The sequence below is a fragment of the Otolemur garnettii genome, unplaced genomic scaffold (genome assembly GCF_000181295.1).
Source record: "Otolemur garnettii isolate 467f Iridium unplaced genomic scaffold, OtoGar3 scaffold00001, whole genome shotgun sequence".
In the NCBI taxonomy this organism is placed as follows: domain Eukaryota; kingdom Metazoa; phylum Chordata; class Mammalia; order Primates; family Galagidae; genus Otolemur; species Otolemur garnettii.
Window position 1 is genome coordinate 55070074 of NW_003852396.1, and position 26419 is coordinate 55096492.

A 26419-nucleotide genomic window follows, 5' to 3' on the forward strand; every position below is an offset into this window, starting at 1 on the left:
AAGGGACTCTCCCATCCCTACCACAAACTTTTTCTTTTATAGCTTTACGTGAATTTCAAACTGATGCTTACTTTCCGACTTTAAATTTGCTTGAAAATGATCTATACACCTAGATTTTTAAGTTCCATTGTAATTTACTTCCTTTCTGAAAACTACCTGGCAAACTAACATCAGGAATCCAAGCTAGCATTCTCAAAGATGCTCAGTTAGAAGTGATGGCAAATCTTTTACCTGCTAAATTCACACTGCCACGTCAGCATTTCTGCTGAAGGAAAAGGTGTTCTCATTTCCCAGACTCTGATTGGGTAGGTCTATGGCCAGCCTTCTTAATCCTACTCTCCCTTGACATTATATAAATAAATGTGTGTATCTTCACTTTCCAGTGTGTGGTGCAGTTTTACCGAAGAAAAGACAGAGGAGTCAGAAATGGCAGGGAAATCTGGAAATAAAAGATCAAATGCCAATTCAGATAAGCCTGATGAATCACAACTCTTACCATTTCGGAGCATTCCCAAACTTTATGATTTGTGATTATAGCATTTCCAAAACAGTAAGAGACCAGACTTAAAGCACTCACCTACTTGCCTTAAATGTATATCTAACATACAGAAACAATGCAGCCAAGATTACCTAAAGCCGTACCAGTGCTTTGCCTGGAATTCTGAATATTTTTTATTTGTTTAATTCAAGTAGCATATAGAGATAGTTCTGCGGATCCGAGATTAACCTTTTTACAAAATTATTTTCCTATTGTGATCAAGGGTGATATAGAGCAGGCATTTCTGCTTCTTCTTAAAGATTGCTTCCTGGTATAATTCATATGTTAGAAGCAAAGATTCCAAGATTATTACTTGAACATTTTTCTCTGTCTCCAAAAGGAGGAAAATCTTTGCAGCTTGAAAAATGAATCTTACCTATTTCACATTTGTGGGACTTAAAACTTAATTTTGAGTAAGTCTAAGTTTTTATTTCTTTTTGGTTATGGTCTAATACTTTCCTAACCCAATGTTCCAGGAAAACAAAGGCAAGGAAGAAATGTGAATTCCTATCTATTCTTGTCAGGAAATATAAACTAATCCTTATTACCAAAGTGGGGGCAGAGGCAGTAGGCTCAGATTTGACACTGACATAATTTTTCTATTAATAATTTTAATTGGCTGAGGTCAATTCTACAGTCCCTATAAGCATTTTATGTTTAATTATGTTTGTTTAAGTTTCCTAGTTACTCCTACCTTCAGCCTTTCTTGCCAAAACAAAAAGGATTGTCTAGCATCAAATGAATTGACCTCAAAAACTGCTGAAAATTGGAGTAATTAGCATAAGGAAAATAGTAAGTAAACAGGAAAATCTCCCACTAAGAAGAGTGGCAAAAATGTTTTCAAATTCATACGGAATGATTTCAAAGGTTCAATCTAGCACTGAACTGTGTCACTCAACAATTTCCAGAATTATTGAATAAAGCCCATTCTGAGAAAAATCTTAAGGAAGAAATAACTTCTCTATTGATTAGATGGTGTTTCTTCTCTGTAAGCTTTTTATGAACCATGAGAATAGCTCAGTGCCATACTCCTAGGTGTTGAAATTGGTCAACACCCGTTGCAAGAGCTATGTAACTAGGCATGGCCATTAGTAGCAGACAAAGGAAAGGAATTACAGTAAGAAAATTCTAGAAAGGCCAAGATTAAGATTAAGAGAATAAAACAAGCGGGTCAAAATCTGATCCCATCTGGGAATAATATTTAGTTGGATGAAGAGAAACAGCTCACAAACCATTAGGAAACTGCTAAGACTGATCTCAGACATGTGAGAGTCATCAGTTCGTAAACTTTTGAGTTACCAGATTTTCCCTGAGAACAGTTAAAAATTAATACTGAAGAATAAATTTAGTTTACTTGTTTTAATATTTCTATAAGCATGGTAAAAAAAAAAAAAAAAAGGATGCCAGAGTGGGGACTTGGGACATAAGTTAGAGCTGACAATAATAAATTGCTGTCATCTTTGTGGGTTTTTCTGGGGAAAGAGCCATGAAAAGAAGGAACAAATTTACCAAAGGGTTTTGGGTGTAAGGAGCAGATTACCTTATTTTGAAGACTCGAGTATTTAGGCTGTGTGATGATTGGAGTAAGAGGTTTTTCTACTGGTCAATTATATATCATTAAAATAATGAGAAAGAAAAGTATGCAAAAAAAAAAAAAGTTCAGGAAAAATAATTACTGAACTTCCCAAAGTCATACTTTAAAAGCCACACTAAAAATCTGGCCCTTTCTTGTGTGATTTTGATACATGAATCTACACAGCATCTAGCTTTAGTGGTCTTTGTAACCAAGAACCTGGGCAGACTGGTTCTCTTTTCCTGGTCCTCCAGACAGCACAGATATGGTGGGAATAAAATCCTTAGTCACACACAGGTGCAGAATGGGTTAGGTTTTTGATTTGTCTTGCACACAACATCATTTGAAAACATCTGAAACTCTTGACTTTATTATCTTCAATTTCCCTTCACTGCATAATTATATTCTTTTCATTGATGAAAACTTGCTGAGCACCTACTATGTGTCAGAGATGAGTCTATGCTCTCTGACACAGGCAGATGATTGAGATGGATTTCAGCCCTTTGATATTTGTATTCTAGGATATGAGTTGTATTTTAATGCTTGTAAATTTGCTGCCAGTAGGATGTTCAGTTTTGTTTTCTTTTACAGTAGTTTTGGTTTATGGAAAGGTGATGCCCCTAGTGGCCAGAAGAAGTAGTGATAGACAAGAAACTGGTCCCAAAGCTAGAGGAGTACTGAGAGGTTGGAGAGGGCCACCAGGATGGTGAGTGCCCCAGTTATTCTTGCTTAGCAGGGTTTTACAAAGGTAAACAAAGGATAAAGGGTAGAGGGCATGGGAGGGAAGGAATGAGACAAATAATTTTTGCTTGAAGCAAATAATTTTTCTAATTATGGTAGGTAGGCTTATGAAACGATAGATCCAGAAGGGATATTAAAAGATTATCTCATTTTCTTCATCACTTATAAGCCTATCATTGCAGACCAGGGAAGTAGACTACACATCCTTCTTCTGAGGACCTTTCCAAAATCCAGCAATGCTAGTGCTTAGAAGTTCCCACTTACAATGCATTTCTGTTATTGTTGCAATTTATATCTTATTTCATTTCATCCAACCTTCGTGAAGATGGAGAACAGCTGCTTACTAACCTCCTTGTTATTAAGTCACCACTCAGACTTTTCTCATAGCAAAAGATCAGATCTCACAACCTTTCTTCATAAACTCCAACTTTCAATCCATTAATCATTTCCCTTGGTCTACTCTGGACCTCCTCCAAGGTTTCCATATTCTTCTGAAAATGTGGAGCCACAAACCAGACATGTGTGTGAAATTATCCAGGGCTCAGGAAACATGGGAGTCATGAATTATATGAACACAGCTGTTGGGAAAAACTAAGGGGAAGGTCCAATCAGATTGACAAATCTTCCCCTTGCAACTTGGAGACAGAAGTGTTGTTTAATAAAAAGATGAGTCTTCGTAACAAAGCTATATCTTTTACCCTTAGCTTTTAGACGAAGCATTTTCTTTTCAAAAGAAACAGATCTTGAGCAGAACATTTAGCTTTCTCTTTTCTCCCCCTCAACAAAATTGTTTAAGAACAAGTGATTTTTCTGTACTCTGTTTAATATCCTAAGTTTTGGACCTTTAACTGTTGGATTGGGATAGAGCTTTCGTATTCTCAGGTGCTTATATTTTAGTATCATTCCTCTCAAAAGGCAAGGTCTTTGAAAATCTATACTACTTTTGAAGCTTCCATTTTCTCCCACATTGTACCATTTCTTTTTATTTTGTCTACATACAGCACCTAATTTGAATAAAGTGAATGAAACTTGGTTGAATTCCATAAAAAAAAAAACAAAAAGCATGCTAAACTACATGTTAGCCTACCAGAATCAAGTTTACCTAAATATTTCAGTCGTCAAATATATCCCTCTGATAGCCTCATAATTCAATGTGACCTAATATTTGAGGCCTTTTAATTCTCTATAGGCCAGTTGAAGAGGATGAGATCAGCAGAAATACCATTCTCACTACTCCTAGTCGTCTGGTCAGGGCATATTCAATGGTTACTATAAAACAACTCAATTGTCTCAAGAAGAAATTAGGCCAGATATAGAATGAAGGCAGCACTCTAAAAAGAAAATGGGTAAGAGAGAAAAACATTTCCTTCTTCTTCTTAGCATCACTTTGACTCTGTGACAAAAAAAAGGGACTAATAAAAGTATTTGCTATAAGTGGGCACTTCTGAAACCTTAATCTGCCAGTGAGGGGCACCAAGAAGTGGTAAGTCTAAGATCTAAGAAAGGGTGATGCTGATGCAGATGGATGGGACAAATAAAGGTTTCATCGAAGTTGAGGACAGAGAGATGGGGTGGCACGAGGAAGGAACGAGTGAGAGCAGAGATGTGCATTGAAATTCAAAGACCCCATGATTGATTTGTTTTCTTTTGATACTGCTATGTAAGCACTGGGGGAAACTCCTTAAATTTCACTGCTTAACCAGTAGTCATGACGTGGGAGAGGGATGCTGTGTGTGTAATGTGTAGAGGGTGGTATCTTATATATGGCCAGATACCAAATTTTGGAAGCCCAGATGTGATGTTGATGCTGTGGCTCAAATGAAATATATTTCTGGCACACAAACTTAGATAACAGTCAAATTCCTTGGGACAGCTTCCATGCTGAATTATAAAAATGAAGACCCAAGACTTAATTTATTACCACGTTTCACACTTCCTAAAAGTATAGTAAAGTGTTTAGCATTGAGGCTCTTTTATTTCATAGGAATGTTTTCCTGAAGACCTTGGGAAGAATAAGCCTAACATATCACCCACTGACCTTTATACTTCCCAGTATAAACAACTGAAGTTAGCTTTGCATTGCTCATTGCTTCACGTTGACACTGAATACGAACTTGAACTAGTATTGTCACGTCGTTAACATATCCCTATTCTTATTATAACAAGATTGCGGATGTAGATCACGTTAGAACTACTTTGCAAGCCAAATTTCCATTACCTTCCATTTTGCACACAAAAACCAATCAGACTAACGTGAGTAAAAATAAGTGAATTCCATAAAAAAGAATCTTGCTAATCTCTACGGTGCCAATTTATCTCAAATGTATTTAGAAGTTTGACATATTCGTGAGTATTTGCTAGACTGTTTCCTGGCAATACTACTTTTTGTCATTATGTTTTTGAAAACTCATCTGGTTATTTATTTATATGATCTTGCCCTCTAATTATAGAAATAATTTCTAAAATACCTAATTTATCCTTCAGTTAATTGATGTTTGTAAGAGTACAACTTTAGGACAGTATTTAATCATGAAAGCAGGATTATGTGTATGGATGTCATAGGGAAGAAGAGACAGGTCTAAGGAGTATTTCTTTAGAAAATGGTCTGGGTTAGGACAGTGCCTGTGGCTCAAAGGAGTAGGGCGCCAGCCCCATATGCCAGAGGTGGCGGGTTCAAACCCAGCCCTGGCCAAAAACTGCAAAAAAAAAAAAAAAAAAGAAAAGAAAAGAAAAAAAAGAATATAGTATGGGTTAAAAAATATAAATTTTAAATTAGTAAACATTTTCTAAGATTTTTAGGACTGGGGATCTTAATAGATACAATTAATTTTATAGTCTCCTCTTACTTCTTAATCATTCTGAGGTAAACAAATCAGATGTTGATGTCCTGGGATGGGAAAGAAAAAGAGAAACATTTTGTCACTGAAAATTAGATAAATGCTGTCAAATCTTAAATAGGAGAACCAAGTGAAGAAACTCTGAAACACAAGTAGTAATATAGAAATCAATGGAAACTTAAGGGTTCAATTCATTTTATTTTAACTAGTGTCTCCATAATCAGAAAGTAACTAGAAGGTATTTAGGAAATTTAAAGTAGAATTAGTTATGTCCTATCATTTTGATATCAATATCTTATTAGCATGCTGCTACAGTTTTATGTTTATATTTTAGTAATTAACCTAAATTTTTCACTTTATTTTGAAAATCAAGGTAATTAAAATCTTGCACATATTGTCCTCAGTTTTCTTTTGTTCTGCTTATTGAGAAATAGAATAAATGTCATTGTCATGTGATTGGATTTCAAGGCTCAGATAGTGTAGTCAAGAGAACTTAGGTCCTAATTTAAACTCTGTCACTTTCTGGACAAGCCACATCACTAGCCCAAGTTTGTTCACATAGATACTATAAATAGTGCCATACAAATGTTTACTGAATAAATTGAGAGACCTGTACTACTGTGCACCTTAGTTGCCCAGTCAGTAAAATGAAGTCCGTGCTATATAAGCCGTGGTTGCCAAATATAGCAATACATTCAGACCCTAACTCAGAAAGAATAAATGGTTCGAGTGATTTCAGTGTACTCAGGGAACGAATGAACTAGATCATCATTAAGGCAACTTTTCATCTAAATGTGGACTCCTTTAAGGAATCGTATATTATTTGCAAAACTTAATTTGGAACTCATGTCATTATTTCCTCTAAAGTTAGAGCTCTGAGCCAAGGTAAGGATTCATTCTCCTTGATTATATGTGTCTTCCTTATTTATCTCTGACAAGACTTTAGGCAGACTTTTTCCACACATCATAATGTCTTTTAAGAACGTGCTTTCTGCTGGGCTGGTTTCTGAGCTTTGCGACATATCAAATACATGATAAGTTCACAGCATCCTTCCCTAAATAAATCAGAGTGGAGGTGGGATGAAGTCTCCCCATAGACTTCTGCATCTTTGATGACTTATACGACTTTGGCAGCTCTGCAAAGACCACTGACTTGTGCTAAGACATACCAGTATGCATCCAATTCCTCATTTAAAACCACATCTTTCTAGGAGTTGCTTTCTAGGAGGAAGATGGATGGATATATCAGGAGGATACTCAGTAGATGTATGACTCCCTTATGCCAACTATATCCTGGCTTATAGTTTCTAGAACTGGTACCCTGAATTCTGAGTCAGTGCAAAGACACAAAGGACCCAGACACCAATTTCTGGCATTCTCCCAAATGAGATACTATTAATACATCCAGAGAAGTTCCAAGTTTGGAGTGGAGCCTTTGGAGGAAGAACATCGAATTACACAAGGAAAGCCAATAAACATTTTAGTCCCCAGCAGGGACTGTAAGCCCTGTAATTATGTTTAAGACTGTGCTTGTCCATCCTCTTCTCCTCTGTATCTGTAAACAACACGTTAGCTTTGGAGGTTTGTCATCCACTGTGTGTCTTTGGCGAGGGCGTGCCTCATCACAGCATCTGCAGGGCTGTATCCAGTAACAGTTCGAAAAGGCAAACTTATGAAATGGCTTCTAAACACGCTAAGTTCTAATCTAAACAATTTATAACATTTCTTACTCAATAACTCTCAGAAGTCAACGAACTTGGAACGGCCCTAAACAAGTTAAGAAAGGAGTTAGACATTATCCTCCGGGTTCATAAACTAAGGTAAGTGGGAGGAAGAAACGTGCAGATGAAGAGTTTCAGATTCTAATCTTTCTCTTCTGTATGACAGCACTTATTTCTGGACAATTCTCTATCTTGACAGTGTCTTAAGTGTGACAATAATAATAATAATAATGGCTAAGATTGCATAGTAATTTGGCGATAAGTTTAGTCATTAAAAGAAAGGGCTTTGGCATTGGGCAGATCTAAGTTTGAGTCCAGTTTTGCCACTTACTGGCTCTGCTAATTTAGGATAGTTAATACATTAACTGATGACTCAGTTTCCTCATCTTTAAAATCAGAGTAATGGTCCCTGCATAGAATGCTTATTGTGAGAATCCAATGAACTATGGCAATGTAGAATGCTCACCATCTTGAGCTCAATAAACTTAGATTTTATTATGTATTTATTCGATCCTCGAAAAGCACTTCAACACTCTCTCCATTCTGTGATTGTGAAAACTGGAATGCTACCTAGATAGGCAAGAATTAGTGATTTGAAAGTATCTCATTAGTTAGCAAAGCTCAAAAGGATGATAAAGTAGCACTCACGGCAACTAATTCTGAGACTCTCCACCATCTCAAGGGGTTGTGGTAAAAACCTCTTAAGAAAATACATGTGCAAACCATCTGAAAATGGCACCCACATCAAATCTGGGTGGTCGCTCTTAGATTGGGGAGGCGTGATTTTGTAATGGACATTGGAACCAAACAGTTACCTTTTCCACTTGAGGTTTGCTGTGTTAGTTTGGGTCAGTTACTTAAATTGTCTGAGCTCTAGTTTTCTTCATCTATCTCCAAGAGTTCGTCTAAAGGTTAAATAGTATATGTCAAATACAAAACAATGGACGTGGCACTGGATAAATGCAACATAAATGTTATCCCCATTGTACATCCTCATTGTAACTTGCATATACCTTCCCGTGGTGTAGTAATGACAAGCGAGAGAGTGTTAATGATCTATTGCGTTAGTGAGGTTGTACGTGTACTGGGTGTCTGGGGCAATGCTCACGAAATTAATGACCAGAGTCTGAACTTAATTTATCTTTTTCAGTGGCATTCTGGATTTCTAGGGCAATTAAATTGTGCTGGTGATCCGAAGGATAGACTTCAGAGTAATAGCAAGGTTAGCCAAAATAAAAACGCTTACCACACCCCACCTATCTCACCATTTGGTCTTTCCCCCACTTGGCAGCTTGTCTAATGGCAAAAGTAAATTTTACACATTTTCTTCCGATGCCAATTTCCTTTTGCCAGGCAGGAAAACCCAGTGGCTAATGTTGACATTGACTAAATTAACATTTCTGAATTTATGCTGCTTTAATAAGTGTTTCCCAAGTGTTATGTTGTCAAATATGTACAGGAAATGTTATGCAGCAGGATGTGCAGACATTATCACCAATAGAAATCACGGGCAACATCGTATCCCATAATAGTTGTTACAGTTATTTCAGAATACACTGATGTTTACCACTACTTCAAAACTGTAGTATTTCGGCTGGGCACAGTGGCTCACGCCTGTAATTCTAGCACTTTGGAAGGCTGAGGTGAGTGGATTGCCTGAGCTCGTGGGTTCAAGTCCAGCCCGAGTCAGAGTGAGACCTCATCTCTAACAATAGCTGGGCATTGTGGTGGGAGCCTATAGTCCCAACTACTCTGGAGGCTGAGGCAAGAGGATTGCTTGAGCCCAAGAGTTTGAGGTTGCTGTGAGCTATGATGCCATGGCACTGTATGGAGAGTAACAAAGTGAGACTGTCTCAAAGAAAAAACAAAGCTCTAGTATTTACCTTGCTGCTAAACCGTATTTAATGCATTTAAAGATACATACATTACTGTATTATACAACATATTAATTTAAAATATTTTTATAGTTGTATGCCTATATAATTTGCTTCCTTTATAATCTTACACTTTTTTTTGAGAGAGAGAGTCTCACTTTGTTGTCCTCAGTAGAGTGCTGTGGTATCATAGCTTATAGCAATCTCAAACTCTTGGACTCAAGTGATCCTCTTGCCTCCGCCTCCCAAGTAGCTGGGACTACAGGGGCCTGCCACAACACCCAGTTACTTTTGAAGATGAGGTCTCAGGCTGGCTCCAGCTCCTGAGCTCAGGCAATCCACCTGCCTCAGCCTCCCAGAGTGCTAAGATTACAGGTGTATGCCACTGCGCCCAGCCTTTTAGACTTTTATTCTATGCATTTAGAAACATTTTTTGAGAAGGATTTACTTAAGTTTTACCACAATTCCGAAAGAGTGGAATCCATGGCACAAAAATGGTTACTAGCCCCATATTAATCCAATGGTTACTAGCCCCATATTATACTATAAAAGATAATAATAACAGAACAATTCTTAGACACTGAATATGGAAGTTGTTGGGGAGAAATACGCCTTTGGTGGAGGAGGACTGTAAGAGGAGAAGAATCATTGTTTCCTACTAAAGCAACCAGAACAGGAATGATCTGGAAGATAGAAATCAGTCTCAGGGGATAAATGGCCTTGAGGAATACTCACAGGATGGACACTGCAATTTAAGAGTCCCCATATAATTTTAACCCTATCTCAGTTTTCCAATGTATTGCTCTACTCAATGTTCTCCATGTTCCTCATGAAGCCTGCAGTGTCCCATCCCAGAGTCTTTGGATGCTGGGGAGCCCTTCTGCCATCACCTAATTTGTGTATTTCTTCCCACAGCAGCCTTATAACTTAGGGATAGTAGGTGGTTGATACATTTCCATGAAGCTGCAGATAAATCAGTTCTAACTCCCTCTGGTACTGATGAGTAAGGGGTTTAGCATATTCCGAGGGAATTTCTAGAAACCATAGCAATAGAACATGTACCCTGGGCACACACAGCTCAGAGCATTTTCTTCCTCTGTTTAGGGCAATTGTTGGCTCTTCTTGCTTAGTGTGAAGGGGCTGGGGAGTGCATTTAACATTCACCCAGAGGTTAAAAACATTGGCAAAGTACTTTCTACTTCCTGTAGTGATCCAGAAGATGCCCAAGACTGGTCCAAATGTCTCATAAAAATCTTTCTCCCAGCTTAGGTTGTATTGTCAAATTCAGAGGTCACATGTTGTTATGCTTTGGGTTTTTAGACTTTAAAGTTTTTTTAAATTTTAAAATTAATACTTCAGAATATATTTTGTCATTTGCCTAAAATAGAATTCAAGAGTGATGTCTGTCATCCCTAGTGCATCAGAAGTTATTTTAAATATGGCATCTTTATAAAAGTCAATAGCTGCCTCATCAAAGGGCAATCATGTCTAGTGTGGGTGGCTGTGCCAATTGTTTTTGAACTACTGCAGCAATTTAGCCAATCCCAGGGAATGGCTTGCAGTCTTTCTACACCCACATTTTTTCTTAATTATCTCCACCAGGCTGAGTTAGCTAAGGACAGATCTATAGCATTTCCTGGATGTCAAAATGCCCACACACCTTCTGCGATCCTTGGGCTACCCACTATCCTTCATGTTTTCTTTTGATCGGTCCATCTAATTATCTATTACGTGTATCATGTGTATATAATGCCCTTTTCATGAGACCTAGGCAATTTTGGATGTGATATCTTTGATTTTTAAAAGGAAATGACTGGAAACATCAGAACTTCTGCTTTCACAAAGAAGAGAAGCATTCAATTTGATAGCAGGTCATCCCCCAGGTCACCCTTAAAAAAAATAATCTGCAGAAGTTTGAGATCATTGTTGAAATTAAAACTTTCCAAGGTATCATTCTTCATAAATGACAGGCTTAACATCTAGGTTCCTTCGAGGTTCAAATTAAGCTGCGTTGGTTTTTCGTAATGTACTTCTTAACATGTTAAAAATTGGTGGCACCCTAAATTGTAAATCATTGAAGTTTAGGGTAACTGAAGACTCCATTCCCACCAGTAAATAGCATCAACTATGTCCTTTATATCACTCAAACTTGGAGCTGAAATAGAATTTAGAGTTTATCCTGGGAACATCCTCCTTGTTTTATGAGATCAGGAGCTACTGATTTGACTTTTCTAGCTACTGACAACTAGTGGGGAGTACAGTTTAAACTTGGGCATTTTAATCTGATTCATGTGCTCTCTTGAAAGAAGGTTAAGAATCTAGAAGTCCTTCCCTTTCTAGGGATCAGAACACCTTCTATGAGGACTGCAGAATTTTCGAGCCAAGCTTTGTCTCTGTGATACAGACACCACCAACATAGAGGGCATCTAGTCTCGCTTCTGAATCTTCAGAAGGCCAAGCCAGTTTGGGACACATAATAGGCTGTCAATTTATAGAGCAAAATCATGAATGTTAGTGTCTCTATAGAAAGTATAACTTTTGGACAAAATGTGACATGGCCAGTCAAGCTGCTAATGCACATAAATGACAGAATATCTGCCAGGACAATTGAGTACCCAGGTGCCCAAGACGGGGATGAAATTCCAGAGGGTTGAAAGACAACAAGCCAGCCAGCGTGAATTCATGCATGAGATATGGGCCAGACTAACTGACCTCTGAGAACCTTTCCAGCCCTCAGATTCTATGACTCACAAGTAAAAGTAATGTACTTCTTGGCTTTGGCACTTCCTATTCTCTGTGTTTGTTTTTGGGGGAATTAGCAGCTATGACTTAGATGGTGTGTCAGCAGCTACAGGAAGTTTCTCGCTCTCTTCCAGCCGCCAGCTGTGGGAGAGGGAAAGAATGGCTTAGGAAGGGGAGGTCATAGGCTGCTTAACACTTTCTATTAGGCCTGTAGAAGTTGGGAGACTATTTGTAGGTAACGTTGTTTACTTAATTAAAAAAATCAAAAGAGGAGAAATAATGCCTACAGCTCCCTCAGATGCCTTAATGGGGGTTGAGGCAGCATGATCTAAAGGGAAACAAACTTCCTTGAAGTTTGAAGAGACAGATTTTGAGTTAGTCTTTAACTCTTAACTTCTTACTGGCAGTATGTTCTTGGACAACTCTGTTGTAAACTCATCTGTAAAAGCTGATTTATGATTTCTACCCCATATAAATTGCTAAGGAAATCCAATGAAGACACCCAGTAAAGAGCTATCAAAGTACTATATAAATATAAAGTACTGTCACCGGGAAAGCAAATAAAGTCTGCACTGTAGCACAAAGAATTCCTTATAGGGCTCTTTTGTTGGAAAGAAAGTGAGGAAGAAAGTTCACCTGAATAATAAAAAACTCAGAATGAGCACCCCAAAATCACCAAATGAAAATGGAGGCAGGAATAAAAGAATCCAATATTTCTAACTCTGCATCACAATATTTAGGAGTATCAATCTTTATGGCACATGTGTATCTTTCTCAAGAGATAATTGGTAAAGCAGCACCTCTAAACCCCCAAAGTAGAAGAAACAGTTCATAGTTTTGAAATTATGATTACAATTGAGCCAAAAGGGAGAGAAAAAAAATTGCTTTTATTTTTTTAAGAATTGAATCTTTCTCCCCTTAAGCCATCGCTCTCATTTCCATAGCACTCAGTAATGGTAAGCTTTCACTAAATGCTAATGTTTATTTTGATTATAAAGTACTATGCATTGTTCTTGACGTAGATTATGGCATATAAATTTTAAGAGCTCAGTGCTTGTTAAATTCCCACTAGAAAACACACAGACACACACGCCCATACACACACACACATACACACACACACAGAGCAGTAGCAGATCAGCAGAGAAAGACATCAGCCAAAAAGAAAGATAATTCGAGATACTTCTGAGGTAGCAGTTGTAAAATTAAAATAGGCAACTCATTAAATTATCCATACAGTGAAAAGAAAGCTACGAAAATAGATATTTTTCTGGCAAGTCAGTGCTTTTCAGAACAAATTTAGTTTTAAGCAGAGTTTTAAAATCAGATGATATCAGTTCATATTCATTAGAATTATTTAAATGGTTAGATTAGTTTGTTCTAATTAAAATCAAAAAAATAGCTTTTCTGGCCTTTGATGGAAGTATGTTTAATAAAAAATATGCTCAGTTAAACATTTTAACTGACAGATTGGAAGCAATATGATTGAGTGAATGTTATTTGAGCAAGTTGGAGTCTGATCCCCAAATCACAGAATTGAAAAATAAAATTCCTTTGTAGGTTATGCTTTAAAACTGATTTTCTCTCATTTTTATTTGGCTTTTGTGGCTGATTATTTATTTTGTGGTTACCCTGCCCCTCTCTTCTTTCTCTCACTACCTGATTTTAGAATGTGTTTCTTACTAAGGCTTCCCCTAGAGGACAGGCCAGGAAAAGGAAAGAAACTAAATCCACCAGTTTCTCTTTTTATTAAGAATTTAGTTCAGAGATTTGCTAGGGAAAGAGTCTGGCAAATTTAAAAGGAAACTTACGTATGTTTATTTTAAACCTTTTAAAAGCCTCTTTCCTATGTACATTGATAGACAGTTGACAATATTTTGTAAGCCGATTAATTACTTGCTTTTAAAATCCCATTTACAGCCTTGAACATACAAATTAAATGATGTTTTAAAATAACTAGTGCTCTATCTGGTTCAATCAGATGAAAAAGGAATGTCATAATGACACTTCCCACTTTTGGAAGGCCTGCTTCCCCGGAGTAGGCAAAGCCCTTTCAGACATTCTCGTCCATCCTCCCAAAATTGCTGTGTTGTAGATCTTACTATCAATGACACTGAAAAAGCTATGGGCAGGATGCACATATTTTAATCTGAATCAATACTGCCATATTCCATTGGGGGAGCTAGACCAAGCTACAAATCTCACATACAGAAATATTAGTATGCGAGACTAGCGGGTACAAAAGTAGGCTATGTGACTGGTAATTTTTGAATATTAACAATTCTCTTTCTCCTCCCTCTTTCTTTCCCTCTCCTCTCTATCATCTTCTCACTGATTCCAAACAGGACAACTGAAATTTCTTGCCTTCATGCTGAAGAGCCTATATAAATACATATAAACAGTGATTATCAGGTGCGCTATTCTTAAAGTGACATCCATTTCCACGCACTTTAGGCAAAACCATTTCATCTTACAACGGGAGAGAGAGAGAGAGAGAGAGAGAGAGAAGATGACGTGACACTTTTGAGGTTTATTTAAGTTGTTAAAGATCTCGAGGTTACAAGAATTAGACTATTAAGCATTTTTCCTCCATGTCTTCCAGAGACACGAAATCTACAATTTTCTCTGTTCAACTGTCAGATAAATTGGCAAGTAGACTAAAAGGATAATATTCCCTTAACGATGCGTTCATGTGAAGCCCTAGCAACCGTATTAGGCAGCAGCGAGTATTCGCTAGCAAGGCACGGGGCGGGGAGAGAGAACTCTGCAATTTAGAGTGACAGATGATTTTTTTCCCATCCATCAAGCTGCCTCAAAATGTCACAATATTTACACCTCTTCCTTGGTGAATTTGAATCCAGAGACAAGCAGACAGGAAAATAAAAAATTTTTCCGACCGGTTTCCGCCTGATTGGGAAAAGCGAGCGTTGCACCTTTAAATTCTGCCCCTCCATTCCCCGTCCCTCCACCCCCCCTTCCCGGGATTTTGCAATAAATCTCCCAGTTCTGCGTTCAGCCCTGCAGATCCGTATTTAAAACAGCACCATCTGGGAAGGGTGGGTGGCGATGGTGATGCGGGCGCCTTGGAGTTCCTTTGCAGCACGCTTGGAATTGCATCAGACTGATCAGAAATCCCCCCGCCCCCAAGCCCAGCCCCTCCCGCCACGCTCCCCTCCCTGCCCCTCCCCTCCCCTCCCTTCGCGTAGATCTGACTGAGAAAACGACTGGATCTCAGAACAATCTGTGCCCCATTCGCTGCAGGCTTGCTCCGTAAACCCTGCCCTACGCTCCCTTTGTGTGCGGAGCAGCCTATCACCGTCATCTGATCCTAGTGCCAGTTTTATTTTTTTATTTTTTTCCTTCTAAATTTCCACAATATCCTCGCGTTGCCTAAGAATCCATCCTTTCCACCTGCGCAGAGTTGGGATTCTTCCTTTCGTTTGCTAAAACAGTCGAGTCCGGAGTTTGGGAAATAGGTTTTTCCCGGCGCTCCCCTCGCCCCTACCTCGCCTTTGCCTCTTAATTAAAAAGGACTGATGTGGGGAGGAGTCCAGAACTACCAAGCCCTTGGGCGAAAATTGTCACCCCGCACGGCTCAGTGGCCTGAACAAAAGGGCCCGGGAAGAGGGTGGGGGTGAGGATTTACAGGAGTGGGGAGAGGCTGGTGGCCCCCGCCCAGGGGCGCGCAAGTCCCAGGGCTCCCGGAGGAGAGGAAAGAGGACAACGCAGCTGCGCGCTCCGGCCGTTCGTAGTCCCCAGGGGCGCAACGGGGGCGGGGAAGGTGGAACTAAAGGCTGAGCTGCTCTGAGTCTCTTCAGTCTCACCCGCCAAGCCCCCCTCCAACCTTCGCCAGCCCCTGGCCCACCCGGGTGGAGGTGGCGGTGACTCCGCCACAAGCCAACCGCCCTCCATTCGCGCCTCCGGACGCAACCTCGCCCTGGCAGGGCGGTCTGGACGCCCAGCTGATTGGTGGCTCTGTCCAGCCGCCGCACGGAGCTACGAGTATTCTTCTCCACCTCCTCCAGCCGCCCAGGCCCCCTCCCCCGGCCCGCTCCCTGGCTCTTAGGTCCAGAAAGGACCTTCTACTCCCAAGCGGAGGCCCCCCTTTCCCAGAGTTACCCCGACTGACTCGGACCTGGACTCAGTAAGGCATCCGGCCCGGCGGGGAAGCGGAGGAGCGCGATCTGGGCAGCTCCCCTTCCCTTGAGAAAGCGGGGGCCCTCTAAGCCAGCGCCCAAAACTCACGGGGAGGGAGGTCAGAAAGAGAAAAACCCAGAAAGAAACATCCAGAGAGGAGCGAAGGCGACCAAGAGGAAGAGACAGAATGAGGGAGGGATGGAGGCAGGAGGAGGGGGCGGGGTGGAAGAAGGGGGGGCGGGAGGGAGGGGGAAAAGAGGGAGGGAAGAATACAGAGAGAATGAATCCTTCTCACTAGAAGAGCTGAAATTACCTTGGTTCATTTTGTGTTGGGAGATTTAGCTGTACCTCCTTCCCTCTCAGCAACCTCCACCTCCCCTTTCCCCAGCGCATACCACCTCCACCGCCTGATTCTAAATAGTACAAAGTCAAATTATAGGAAATCGAATGTTGTGCAAAAGCTTCATAATTAGTAATGAATCTACTGTACACCACACACACACTCACTCACACACACACACACACCAGCCAAGAGAACGGAAAAGAGGGAGGTAAGGGGCAGAAAACGAGAAATCTTACATTTGAATCAGACATTAGCAGGTCCAAGTTAACTAAACTCATATCCGCAGGAAGTCTGAGGGCTTTTTTCCCCTCTAGCTTTGCCCTAGGGTTCTCACCTAGGGCAATTCAAACTGGGCAAATACCAAGAAACAACCCCTTCTCATGCTCTCCCGCTACCTCCTCCCGTCCACCACGCGTCCTCTCCGGAAGATCGAGTATCAATATAGCTCTAGAATTGGGGAGCAGGGGGTCCCCGCCCCGGTTCTTACCTTCTTTGCGGCTTACACCACCCCGGTGGCTAGATCCTGGAGATAAACACTTGCATTTCCCAAAGTTAACCCAGTATACCAACCCGGAGCTTGCCAAGAGTCTATTCCAGCCTACACCGCTAGGAAGCCAACTTCAGCGAGCTCAATGAGGGGACAAAACTGGGGCTCGCTTTCCAAACGCTCCGCTCCAAAATCTGACTCTCTCTCCAGCCCCGATCTCAGTGTGAGCCAAACCTCAGAAAAGACGCTTTTTAAGGGCGACACGGGGTTGGCTTTACCGCTGGGCCAAGAAGGCTACCTGGGGTACCGCCACCTCGGACAAATCCGTTGGCTCTGTCCAAGGTGCTGAATGGACTCTGAACGCCCAGATTACACACCCGGCACAGCAGGAGGAAACGGCTAAAATTCTCTAATTAAGTGACACTTGATATTGCTGTAGACGGTTTCTTCCACTTCCTTACGTTTTGTCACGTGCGGACGGCTTTGCCAGAGCCATCCTGTTAATAGTTGATCACATGTTGATGAGACCCTTTTCTTCTATGAGAGGATTACCCATTTCATTACCGGGGATATGCACTTCTGACTTATTTCTCCCCCCCAGCCCCACCCCCACCCCCATCTAGCCTCTATACCCCACCCTCACCCCTACCTCACCCCCTAACCCCAACCTCTAACAGAATTATTGTTTTTAGATGGAAATTATTCCCCTGGTAAATGTCAATTATATGCCCACATATAAATCATAGAATATGTTCATACATCATATACATAAAGGCAAATAATGGAATGCAAGACAGCTGAGAGACAAGCACCAGCCTTGAACAGCCGATATAACACACCCCCCCTCCAGCTCCAAGTTTGTTCCACGCAGTTCCACATTTCTGTGTTAAATCTCAAATGATTCCAATTAAAGTTGCACTGTGTAAAAACCCGGTTCCTCTGGCCTGAGTAGCTGCTGTTCTTGGCGTGTGAAGTGTTAAGAAGAGCCGTGATATGCCCGTCGTTAAGCAACATGTCAAGATTTTTCAATTATAATGCAGGGTTTATTGCTACTCACCATTGTGCCTTTGCTGTCCTGGAGACTCAAGTGTCTTAAAATCTCGTCTCCCCAACAGATGCTGGAAGGTAATGTGTCTTGTTTGAAGTCATCATGTGAGAAGTTCGGCTTTGCTCAGTGGATCGCCCACCACTTGGTGTGACTTATGAATCTAATAACCCTTTGCAATATCCGCAAGCTTAAACTCTCAACCACCTTGGCGACTACAGAAGACAAAGCAACTGGCATCGATGTTGAAAAACCTATAGATTTACGCAAACGCCCTCACTCCGAGAGACACGTTTCCCTTTGAGTTCTTACGTGATTCTAATGAATGAGCGAGGTTACCAATGACTGTCCAACTGCCCTGCTCTATAGCGGGTGGTTCCTGGGGCTGCCTTCTAACCGCCCGTCACTGGGTCCTGGCACAGAAAGTTCCCAGAGAAAGTGAGGAGTTTCAGGGTACCCCCATAAAAATAACCGAGTCTGCACACCGCTCCCTTGCCCACTGCTCAGGTCACACCTGGGGCTCTGGCAAAGCTGAGTTCGGCTCAGAAGATTTTCCCTGTCGCCAGGTAAGAAAACCTTCGCCTCGTCAGGCTAGGGCGGGAAGACCGCTGGGGAACTTGTTGCTGATCAGCGCCAGCAGGCTACCGCTTTAATAATAATGCCAGAAAAGCGCAGCGGGGAGGGGGCGAGGGGGGCGGCAACGACAGCTATCCGTGCTGTTTACGTGACCGACTCACTGTGACTACCTTGCTAAAAAGGAAACTTCTTAGAAAAGTTCTCGCCCCTCCCCCTCCCCCATCATGACTAAGGGTCTCCAGCCGATGAGGTCGTGAGTGATGATCAAATGGGAGCCGGGGGGCTGGGCAGCGGCGGAGGGAGGCGGGGGGAGACAAGTGACTTGTCCTTGGGCACAACTGCATGCGTCGAAGCGCGCATCAGCCCAGCAACTTTCTCTTTCCCTCTTAGGGACTGATGACTAGGCGAGAGGCACCAGGGCGAGCCACTAGTTGCCCACAGGAACCTGTGTAAGCCGAGCTCTAGAGCGGCTGAGTTGAATGAAGTTATGACTGCGTGTGTTCTAATGGGTTATGGCTCCTCAAATGTGAGTTAACAGCCCCGGTGCGCAGCTAGGTCGGCGTGGCTTGCCGCGGAGAGCTGAGCCGCCCGCAAGAGCAGGGAGGGGAGGCTGCGCGCCCGGCCCCGAGCTCTGCGTCCGCTCGGTGCCTCGTCCCCGAGTCGCTTCCGCAGCACCGGGGGGCTCCCCGCCGCCGGGGTGCCGGGGTGCCGGGGCGAGAGCGGCGGGGAAGCGGGGCCGCGCGCGCGGGGAGCCGGGGCTGGAATTGCGAACATCGGGAGGGGGCTCTCCCGAGAAGCCCCGCGGTTAGCACCCGCGCTTCCCCACCAGAGGCTGCGCAGGCTGGGGAGTGGAGAGGTCACGTGTTGGCGGAAAGTAACTTGGAAGGAAAAGGATGAACTTCAAGAAGAAGAAAAAACGCACACTGAAACAAACCGCTCCCCCCCATATCCACCCCAGTGTGTAAAATAAAGGGAGAGGCGGAGGAGGTGGGGGAGGGGCGCTGCTCTCTGCAGAAGACCTGGAGAGAACTCCGGAAATCTCAGGAAATAAGCAATAACTCGAGCGTTGGCAACGTTCCCCAGCCTAGGGAGGCGCTAACCCAAGGTATCTTTCCACTGAAGCTGCCCTTTGCCTACCCCCCCGCCCCATGCCAACGCCTGCACAGCCAGCAGAGGAACCAAAGATGAATGTACACCAGTTGTTATGGAGATGTCCGTCGCTCTGAGGAGCGCTAGTGCCCTGGGAAGTCCCCAGACGCATTTCAGGTTTCGTCGTTTTGGCACTGGCACCATGATTCTACTCTCCAACCGGAGTTCCCACCAAGGGGAGCCCACCAGCAGCGTCACAGGCCCTGGCGTGGCGCTATTGACTGCAGGGAAGAGGCAGAGCCATGCTGCAGATGGTGGATAGCTCTGAAGTTTCAGACCACTCGGCCTTTTCCAATGTCCAGTTTCTTTATTCAATCAGAAGCGTGGCGTTTGAATGGCATTCGTGCTTGCTTATGTATAAAATCCTCAGTTACAGGTCCGATAGGACCATAAGGAGCAAGAGAACATTAGCATTCAGCGGCTGCTTCAAGGTCCTCCCCCTCCCATCCCAGAAAGCCTTCAGTAGGGAAAATAAGCTTTACTTCCTAATTCTGTATGTGGGCCTCTGTTCATTGGAACCCCCATTGGTACTGGGTTATTATTATTAGCAGTAAATCTGTGCCTCTCTAGAGATGTTTCCAAAGTCAAACCAGCTTGTCCTAGTCCCCAGACAAGGCACATATATACAAATGCTTCCTGGGCCTCATTAGGGACAGTTCTAGACTCACCCGGCTCCTGGAGACCTGAGGATGGTCATCATTAAAGGATGCCAATTACCCTCACAGTCACCAACACCACAGTCCCCTCCAAGTAAAAGGACTGCTCAAATTGCCCTCAAACTGCCACTTTTTGTCCATCCATGAAGTAGCCAGCAGATGCTGCCCTAAGACAGGGACAGCTGGCTCAGACCATCCTTAGAGGTCTTGGGGTACAGGCTTTGTGGGCAAAACTGGTGTCTTGAGACTGCAATCCATACGCTGTCAATAACTTCCCTGCCTGTGTACAAATTCCATGACTCCTGTACAAATCTTCAATTCTGAAATGATGCGAGGAGGTGATCACTATGTGAACATGGTTATTCTCCACTGTCGTCATGTGTCACATTTATCTGACTTCTTTGTCAACAGTTTGTGATCTGTGGAGAGACTATCAGCTAATCCTCAGCTGGATGGTTATTCTGACGACCATATTTTAGGATTCAGACCATAGGTACTAAGGATTCAGAATGGGAATGATTGATTAGTTTGTAATTATTTATACAACACACAGTGGTACTCAGACAATATTTCCTAGGTAGTATTTCTTACCATGACCCTTATTTTTTGGAGCCATTATGAAAACGTCCAACTCATGGTCAAAGATAAGGAGAGTTGGGATATGATGTGAGTTGCTGTAGTGAGCTGGGGGGAGTGGTGAAGAGATGGTATTTGACTTATATTATGTTTCTTTTCTCTGTTGATTTCTCAGTGGTCTGAGAGAAAATTCTTTTTTCCTGGTACATTATCAGTTCTCCAGCCTTTTATCTCCATCCACTCACTCACACATTTTATTTTCTTTTCTTCTCATCTGCAGCAATTCCACGTCTAGTATAAGCAAAGGTTATAGTCATTTCATTTGTTACAATATATGCCAAGCACTGTACCTGCCATGATTTTAATCTCAGGAGCACTTATACCTGAGGTCGTCTTATTTTTTTCATTCAACTCTCATCAGTGTGATATGAATATCACACTTCTCTGAGTTCACCTGACCTCATTTATTTTTAGTAATGTTAAGAACATTTCAAACTCAATGGCAAACAAACTCGTTCCTTAAAGATCGCTACTTAACAAGGTAGCCAAATTTAAAGGAAAATGTATTAACAACCTAGGAGGAAAGGCTTTTGCTTTCAAACTCTGAGTATTGTGTTCCTATAGATCAGCTGTTCAGTGGTCATGGTTTTCTGCCAAAGCTACAATTCTCTGCCCGTATCAGTATGTAGATGGGTACCAAAATTAATAAGAAGGGGCTTATTAAGACTAGGAGGTGCAAGAACATCATTAAATAGGTATACAAAGAATCTTAAAATTAGTGGAGGATGTAAAAAACAGAGTCTACAAAATCAAAAATGAAAGAAAACTCCTTTTTCTTAGAGAATGAAATATCTCTTGAGACCAAGCCTACTCTATGGATTTCTAAAAGGAAATTCAGAAAGTCACTTTTAAAAAGATGGTTTGTGTGCTCTTACCTACATATCAAAGCAGATGAGACATTACTTCCACTCTCTCCACCTAACTATTCTTTCCGAATCTAAGTGGTTGTATTTAACTTCCCAGTTCCCCATTTTACCTGGTGTTGGGTAGATCATTTTCTTCCTTACCTGCTGTACCCACTTCTCCTTCCCCATTGGTTCTCATTCTATTCCAGGCAGGTTGAAAAGGGTTGGTGATCCATTTATTATTAATTCCCTATCTTAAAGCATCTTAGAGCTTCAGAGTTGAAGCATGTTTGGTTAATTATTGCTAAGATGTCAACAGTATATTCTCCCCCACCCTCAATTTCTCTTCCCTTAGTCATTACCTTGGGATCATCTGTTATAATTAATGAAGAAGAGTGTTCACAGAGAGGCATCAGATGGTGGCACAATTGCTATCTGGGACTCTAAAAATAAAAAACAAAACACGTAGCAAAAGATTTGTGCTTGTGATATAAGAAGTGATTCTAACCAGGTAGGAAGAAAGATTGGCTCTCTTAGTCACTTCCTGGTCTCTAATGGTTCTCCACAGGCAATAGAAGGAGAGGCAAAGAATCACGATGCACATATTTGGAAAGCTTTCTGAAAACCAGAAATAGTCAATGATTGCCAAGAACCTGGTGTTGAGCTCATATTCAAAAAAAAACCTCAAGGAATCTTCCATCTACCAAACTTAGTTTAGTTAAAAGGGAAACAATCAGAGCATAAAAAGGAAACAAGCAAGAAAAATCCTCAGGAAAGTCATGATTTAGTTTGCAATAACCCCTGTGCATTCCTGAACCTGACAAGCAAACATGAGACAGAAGATCTGAACATGACTTAACTCAATTTCAGAAAACCAGACAACCTCATAATGAGGCTGAAGCAAGACCACATGGAATCCTGAGGAAGAACCGAATGACTCTTTCTAAACCACCTTGCAGACAAGAGATGAATGAGAGGGAGTATGGGTGGCAAGTAAGAGAACGTGACACGATTGAAAAGTTGATGGGAGATTAAGGCAGGTGAAGAACATGACAGGTCAGGATTTGCAAAATGTACTTAACATAAGATCAGATTAAGAATTGGGTAAGATGAGAAATCAAATCCCCAAAGGGTCGTAAGACTTAGATTATGGAAAGGCACATAAAAAAAACATAAAGGTAGTAGAGGGTCTAAATCACAGCAGGACCTAGAAAGATATGCTCGCGATTTTATCTGCCTAGAACATCTGGAGGAAAACTTTCACAGATGCTAAACCAAGCCCCCTATAAGTTAATGTGTGCATGAATTCCCTGGGCAACATGTTAGAAAACAGATGATTCTGAGTCTGAAGTTAGCACCAAGATTTGGTATTTTCAACAGATTCTCAGGTGACATGAAGCTGGGTTACATTTTGCGCAGCAAAGTGCTAAAGCACACTCCTCCAGCCTAAGTTTCCATTTACATTATGGCTTTACTGAAGACGAGCTAATCTCTTTAGTAACTGAAGTGAATGCCGTGAAACAAAAATTAATTCAAGGAAAAGTGCTGTTCCTTTAACCCTAGTGTTACACAAACCACAAACTCACACCTGCACCTGAGCCCATTAATTCTAGAGAGTTCCTGAGCACAGGGGACATCAACTTCCTAGGATCGATCCCATTGGCTGTCATTTGAATATTTGTCATTTCCTATGTCTTGGAATAAAAGGAAAGAGAATCAGTTTGGAATACATTGGGCACACTGCAAAACGGAAGAGAAGTCAGGGAAAATTATTCTAGTCATGTAAAGAGGATTGGTTAGGTCATATTATGAGTCCTGAGCTCATTCTGGGTTTCTTTCTATAAATAGGATATTTTGGAACTAGAGAAGGCATAGCAGAAGGCAACCAGAATGACAGAGGGATTTGGGGAATTTGCTTCTGCTGAAAGGTTAAAGAAACTAGGTCTGTTTTCTTTTGTAAGGAGAGAAAAGATGGTACCTCACTGAGGTGATATCATTCTGAAAGTGGTGGAAGTAATAGGATGCGACAAGAGTGCCTTATGGAAACAAGACTAGAAGGATTCTGGCAAGGAACGAAGGCCAGAAGAATGGCTGTAGCTGTTCTAAAGGCCCTCAGTTAGCCGTGTTCCTTTTGGCAAAACTCCACTGCTCACAAAAGGAGGGGTAAACGCTGGATTGAGATCAGGAAATAAGTGAGAGATAGAAAGTGAGGCGGTCAGAGAGAACGTATCTCTCCGTTCGTTGACAACATTTTCATCATTAACTTATTAATCCTATGGAGGCCCTGCACTCCCGGCATATGGTGAACTTTACCAACATTCCCCAGGCTCAGGGACTCTGCATCTGTAACACATCACGTTTCTGCTTACTCTTCATCCCAAAGTGGCATTTTTTTCATCAGTTCAGCAAAGAAATGTAAATAGTCAGTTACAATATGCAGGGTTCTTCCTCCAAGTTACTTTTTCCTCTGCTTCAATCTAGGCAAACATTCTCTTGTTTGTTGCGTTGGCAGAAAAGCATCGTGCACAGCTTGGCAGATGAGCTTCCACCATCGTCACGTGAGCCCTGAAGCTCAGAGATGAGAAGACCGACAGGCCATCCCGGGCAACCCCATCATTTGACAGCAGGGGAAGATGGAGCTCATAGAGGTGATAATCATTCCAGTCTATAGGATACTAGAATACATAAGCTTTCCAGAAACTGAAAAAATTCCCCAATGAGCTATCTAGGAAATATCAATTATACAGTGAGATAGTTCAGTACCCTGGGCCCCTGTCAAAATCTATTTTCAGCTCTATTTCCAATAGGACAACCCTTGGGAGGAATTGTTCTCGGTCTACTGCTTTAGGGGGCTGCTCTCATGCTGCCATGATTGGTTGACAACTTAAGGAAGCAGGTGGGAGAAGGAGGCCACTTTCTCCTAGCTTCTGCTTGGAAATGATGCTCACATGCATGCTGGTTATTGTCTCTCACTGCCTCTCGCTCCAGCAAGACAACATGGCGTTGTGCATTCCCACTTTCATGTTGTCCTCCCCTGCCTTGCTTTCTGAATAAGGGTTAGCTTGACAAAGAAAGGAGGAAAGAGGGTTCCAAGAAGAGAAAATAGTCTTGTGATGCTCCAGTGGTGGCATCTTAGTTAGCTGCAGCTGTATAACAAATCACACCAAAATTTAGCAGCTTAAATAAAAATGCACATTCACTATACTCATATTTTTCTGAGCAAGGAATTCAAGATCAGCTTAGCTGGGCAGTTCTGGCTTGGGAAGGAGAGAGGATAGTCAAGGGATCATCTGAAGTCTGAAGTCAAGTAGTCAGGGATCATCTGAAGACTTGACTGTGATGACTGGGTTAGAACAGTCTAGATTTGGAGTCCAGGTAAGAGTCTGGTCTCTACAGGTGCCAGGGGAGAGATGACAGAGGCCTATAGTTAGAAAAGTAAATGAATGTGAGATATATTTTAGAGATAAATCAGAAGGACTTGGTTATGGATTGGTTCATGGGAAAGAAAGGGGAGGGAAGGTTCTGGCATGAGCAATTACAGGTTTGGAGAAGATCGGAGGAAGAGCACATTTCAGAATAGGTGAGGGTGGGAGAAATCAAGAATCTAGGTCATTAAAGTCTTACAGCCATCCTGGGAGACTGGTTAAAATGATAGCTACCATTTCTTGGATACTAACTCTGTGCCAGGCACTGTGTTCACAATATCACCTACATTCTTCTGTTTAATCCTCTCAGTGATGCAACTCTTAGATTTACTTGCAAGTTAACCTGTCCATGCCTGTGTTAATAGTAAAGGCATAGAAAGGTTAACGTGTAAGTGGTAAAGTAGGCATTGAAACTCAGGATTTTCAGATTCTGAAGTTTATGCTTTTAAGCACTAGGCTACATTTACTCTTTCTTGCCTCCTCCTTCCCTTAGTATATGTGCCTTTGCTTTTGTTGCAGCTTACTTTGTGTTAGAGTATTGGGACAGGTCACTTTCCCTTAACTATACTGCCCCCTCCAACACTGTCACTGCTGTATAATAGAAGCTTAATATAATTTTGCTGTGTGACTTGAAATTAAACCTCTGCTTTTACTGCTTGGAAGACTTGTTTTTTAACCTTATACAAATTAGAAACACAGATTGGAATCCAAGGAAGGACTGGAAGAAAAATAATGAACACCAATTGTCCTGTGTTCTGGGAGGCTTATTAAACCACTTCTGAAGGCCTCTCTTCCTCCGTCTCCACCTAGAAGGTAGCAGATGCACCCCAGAAGAAGTCTAGACAGAACATAGGCCAATTCCTTTTTAATATTCATGTTATTCTTGAAATCTAAGAGCTGCAAATCCAAGGAGGGGCAGGCACTGCAAATTAGGGGGCACTAATGCGATGACTCAGAGTACCAGAATGGGTCTGAGTTTGCAAATCACTGTGGAGTTGTTCCCACAGTCTCGACAGATCTATGTTAAGGTAGAAACAAGGACATCATATTCTCCAATATTACTGTGATTCAGAATCTAAATAGTGATCTGATCA

At 41.8% G+C, this 26419-nt stretch overlaps 1 protein-coding gene across 4 annotated transcripts in view; it reads right to left on the minus strand.

Moving 5' to 3' along the window:
* Nucleotides 1-18695, minus strand: part of BDNF (brain derived neurotrophic factor) — a 56905-nt gene extending 38210 nt beyond the window's left edge. Inside the window, exon 1 of one of the 4 annotated variants that reach the window (XM_012814097.1) lies at nt 18051-18695. In XM_012814097.1, the coding sequence (XP_012669551.1) occupies nt 18051-18053 (3 nt within the window). In that variant the 5' untranslated portion in view covers nt 18054-18695. Of the gene's footprint in view, nt 1-16161; nt 16393-16993; nt 17426-18050 lie in introns of those variants that run through there. The other 3 variants (XM_012814118.1, XM_012814104.1, XM_012814113.1) reach the window with 3 other exon arrangements.
* Nucleotides 18696-26419: the final 7724 nt, after the last annotated feature.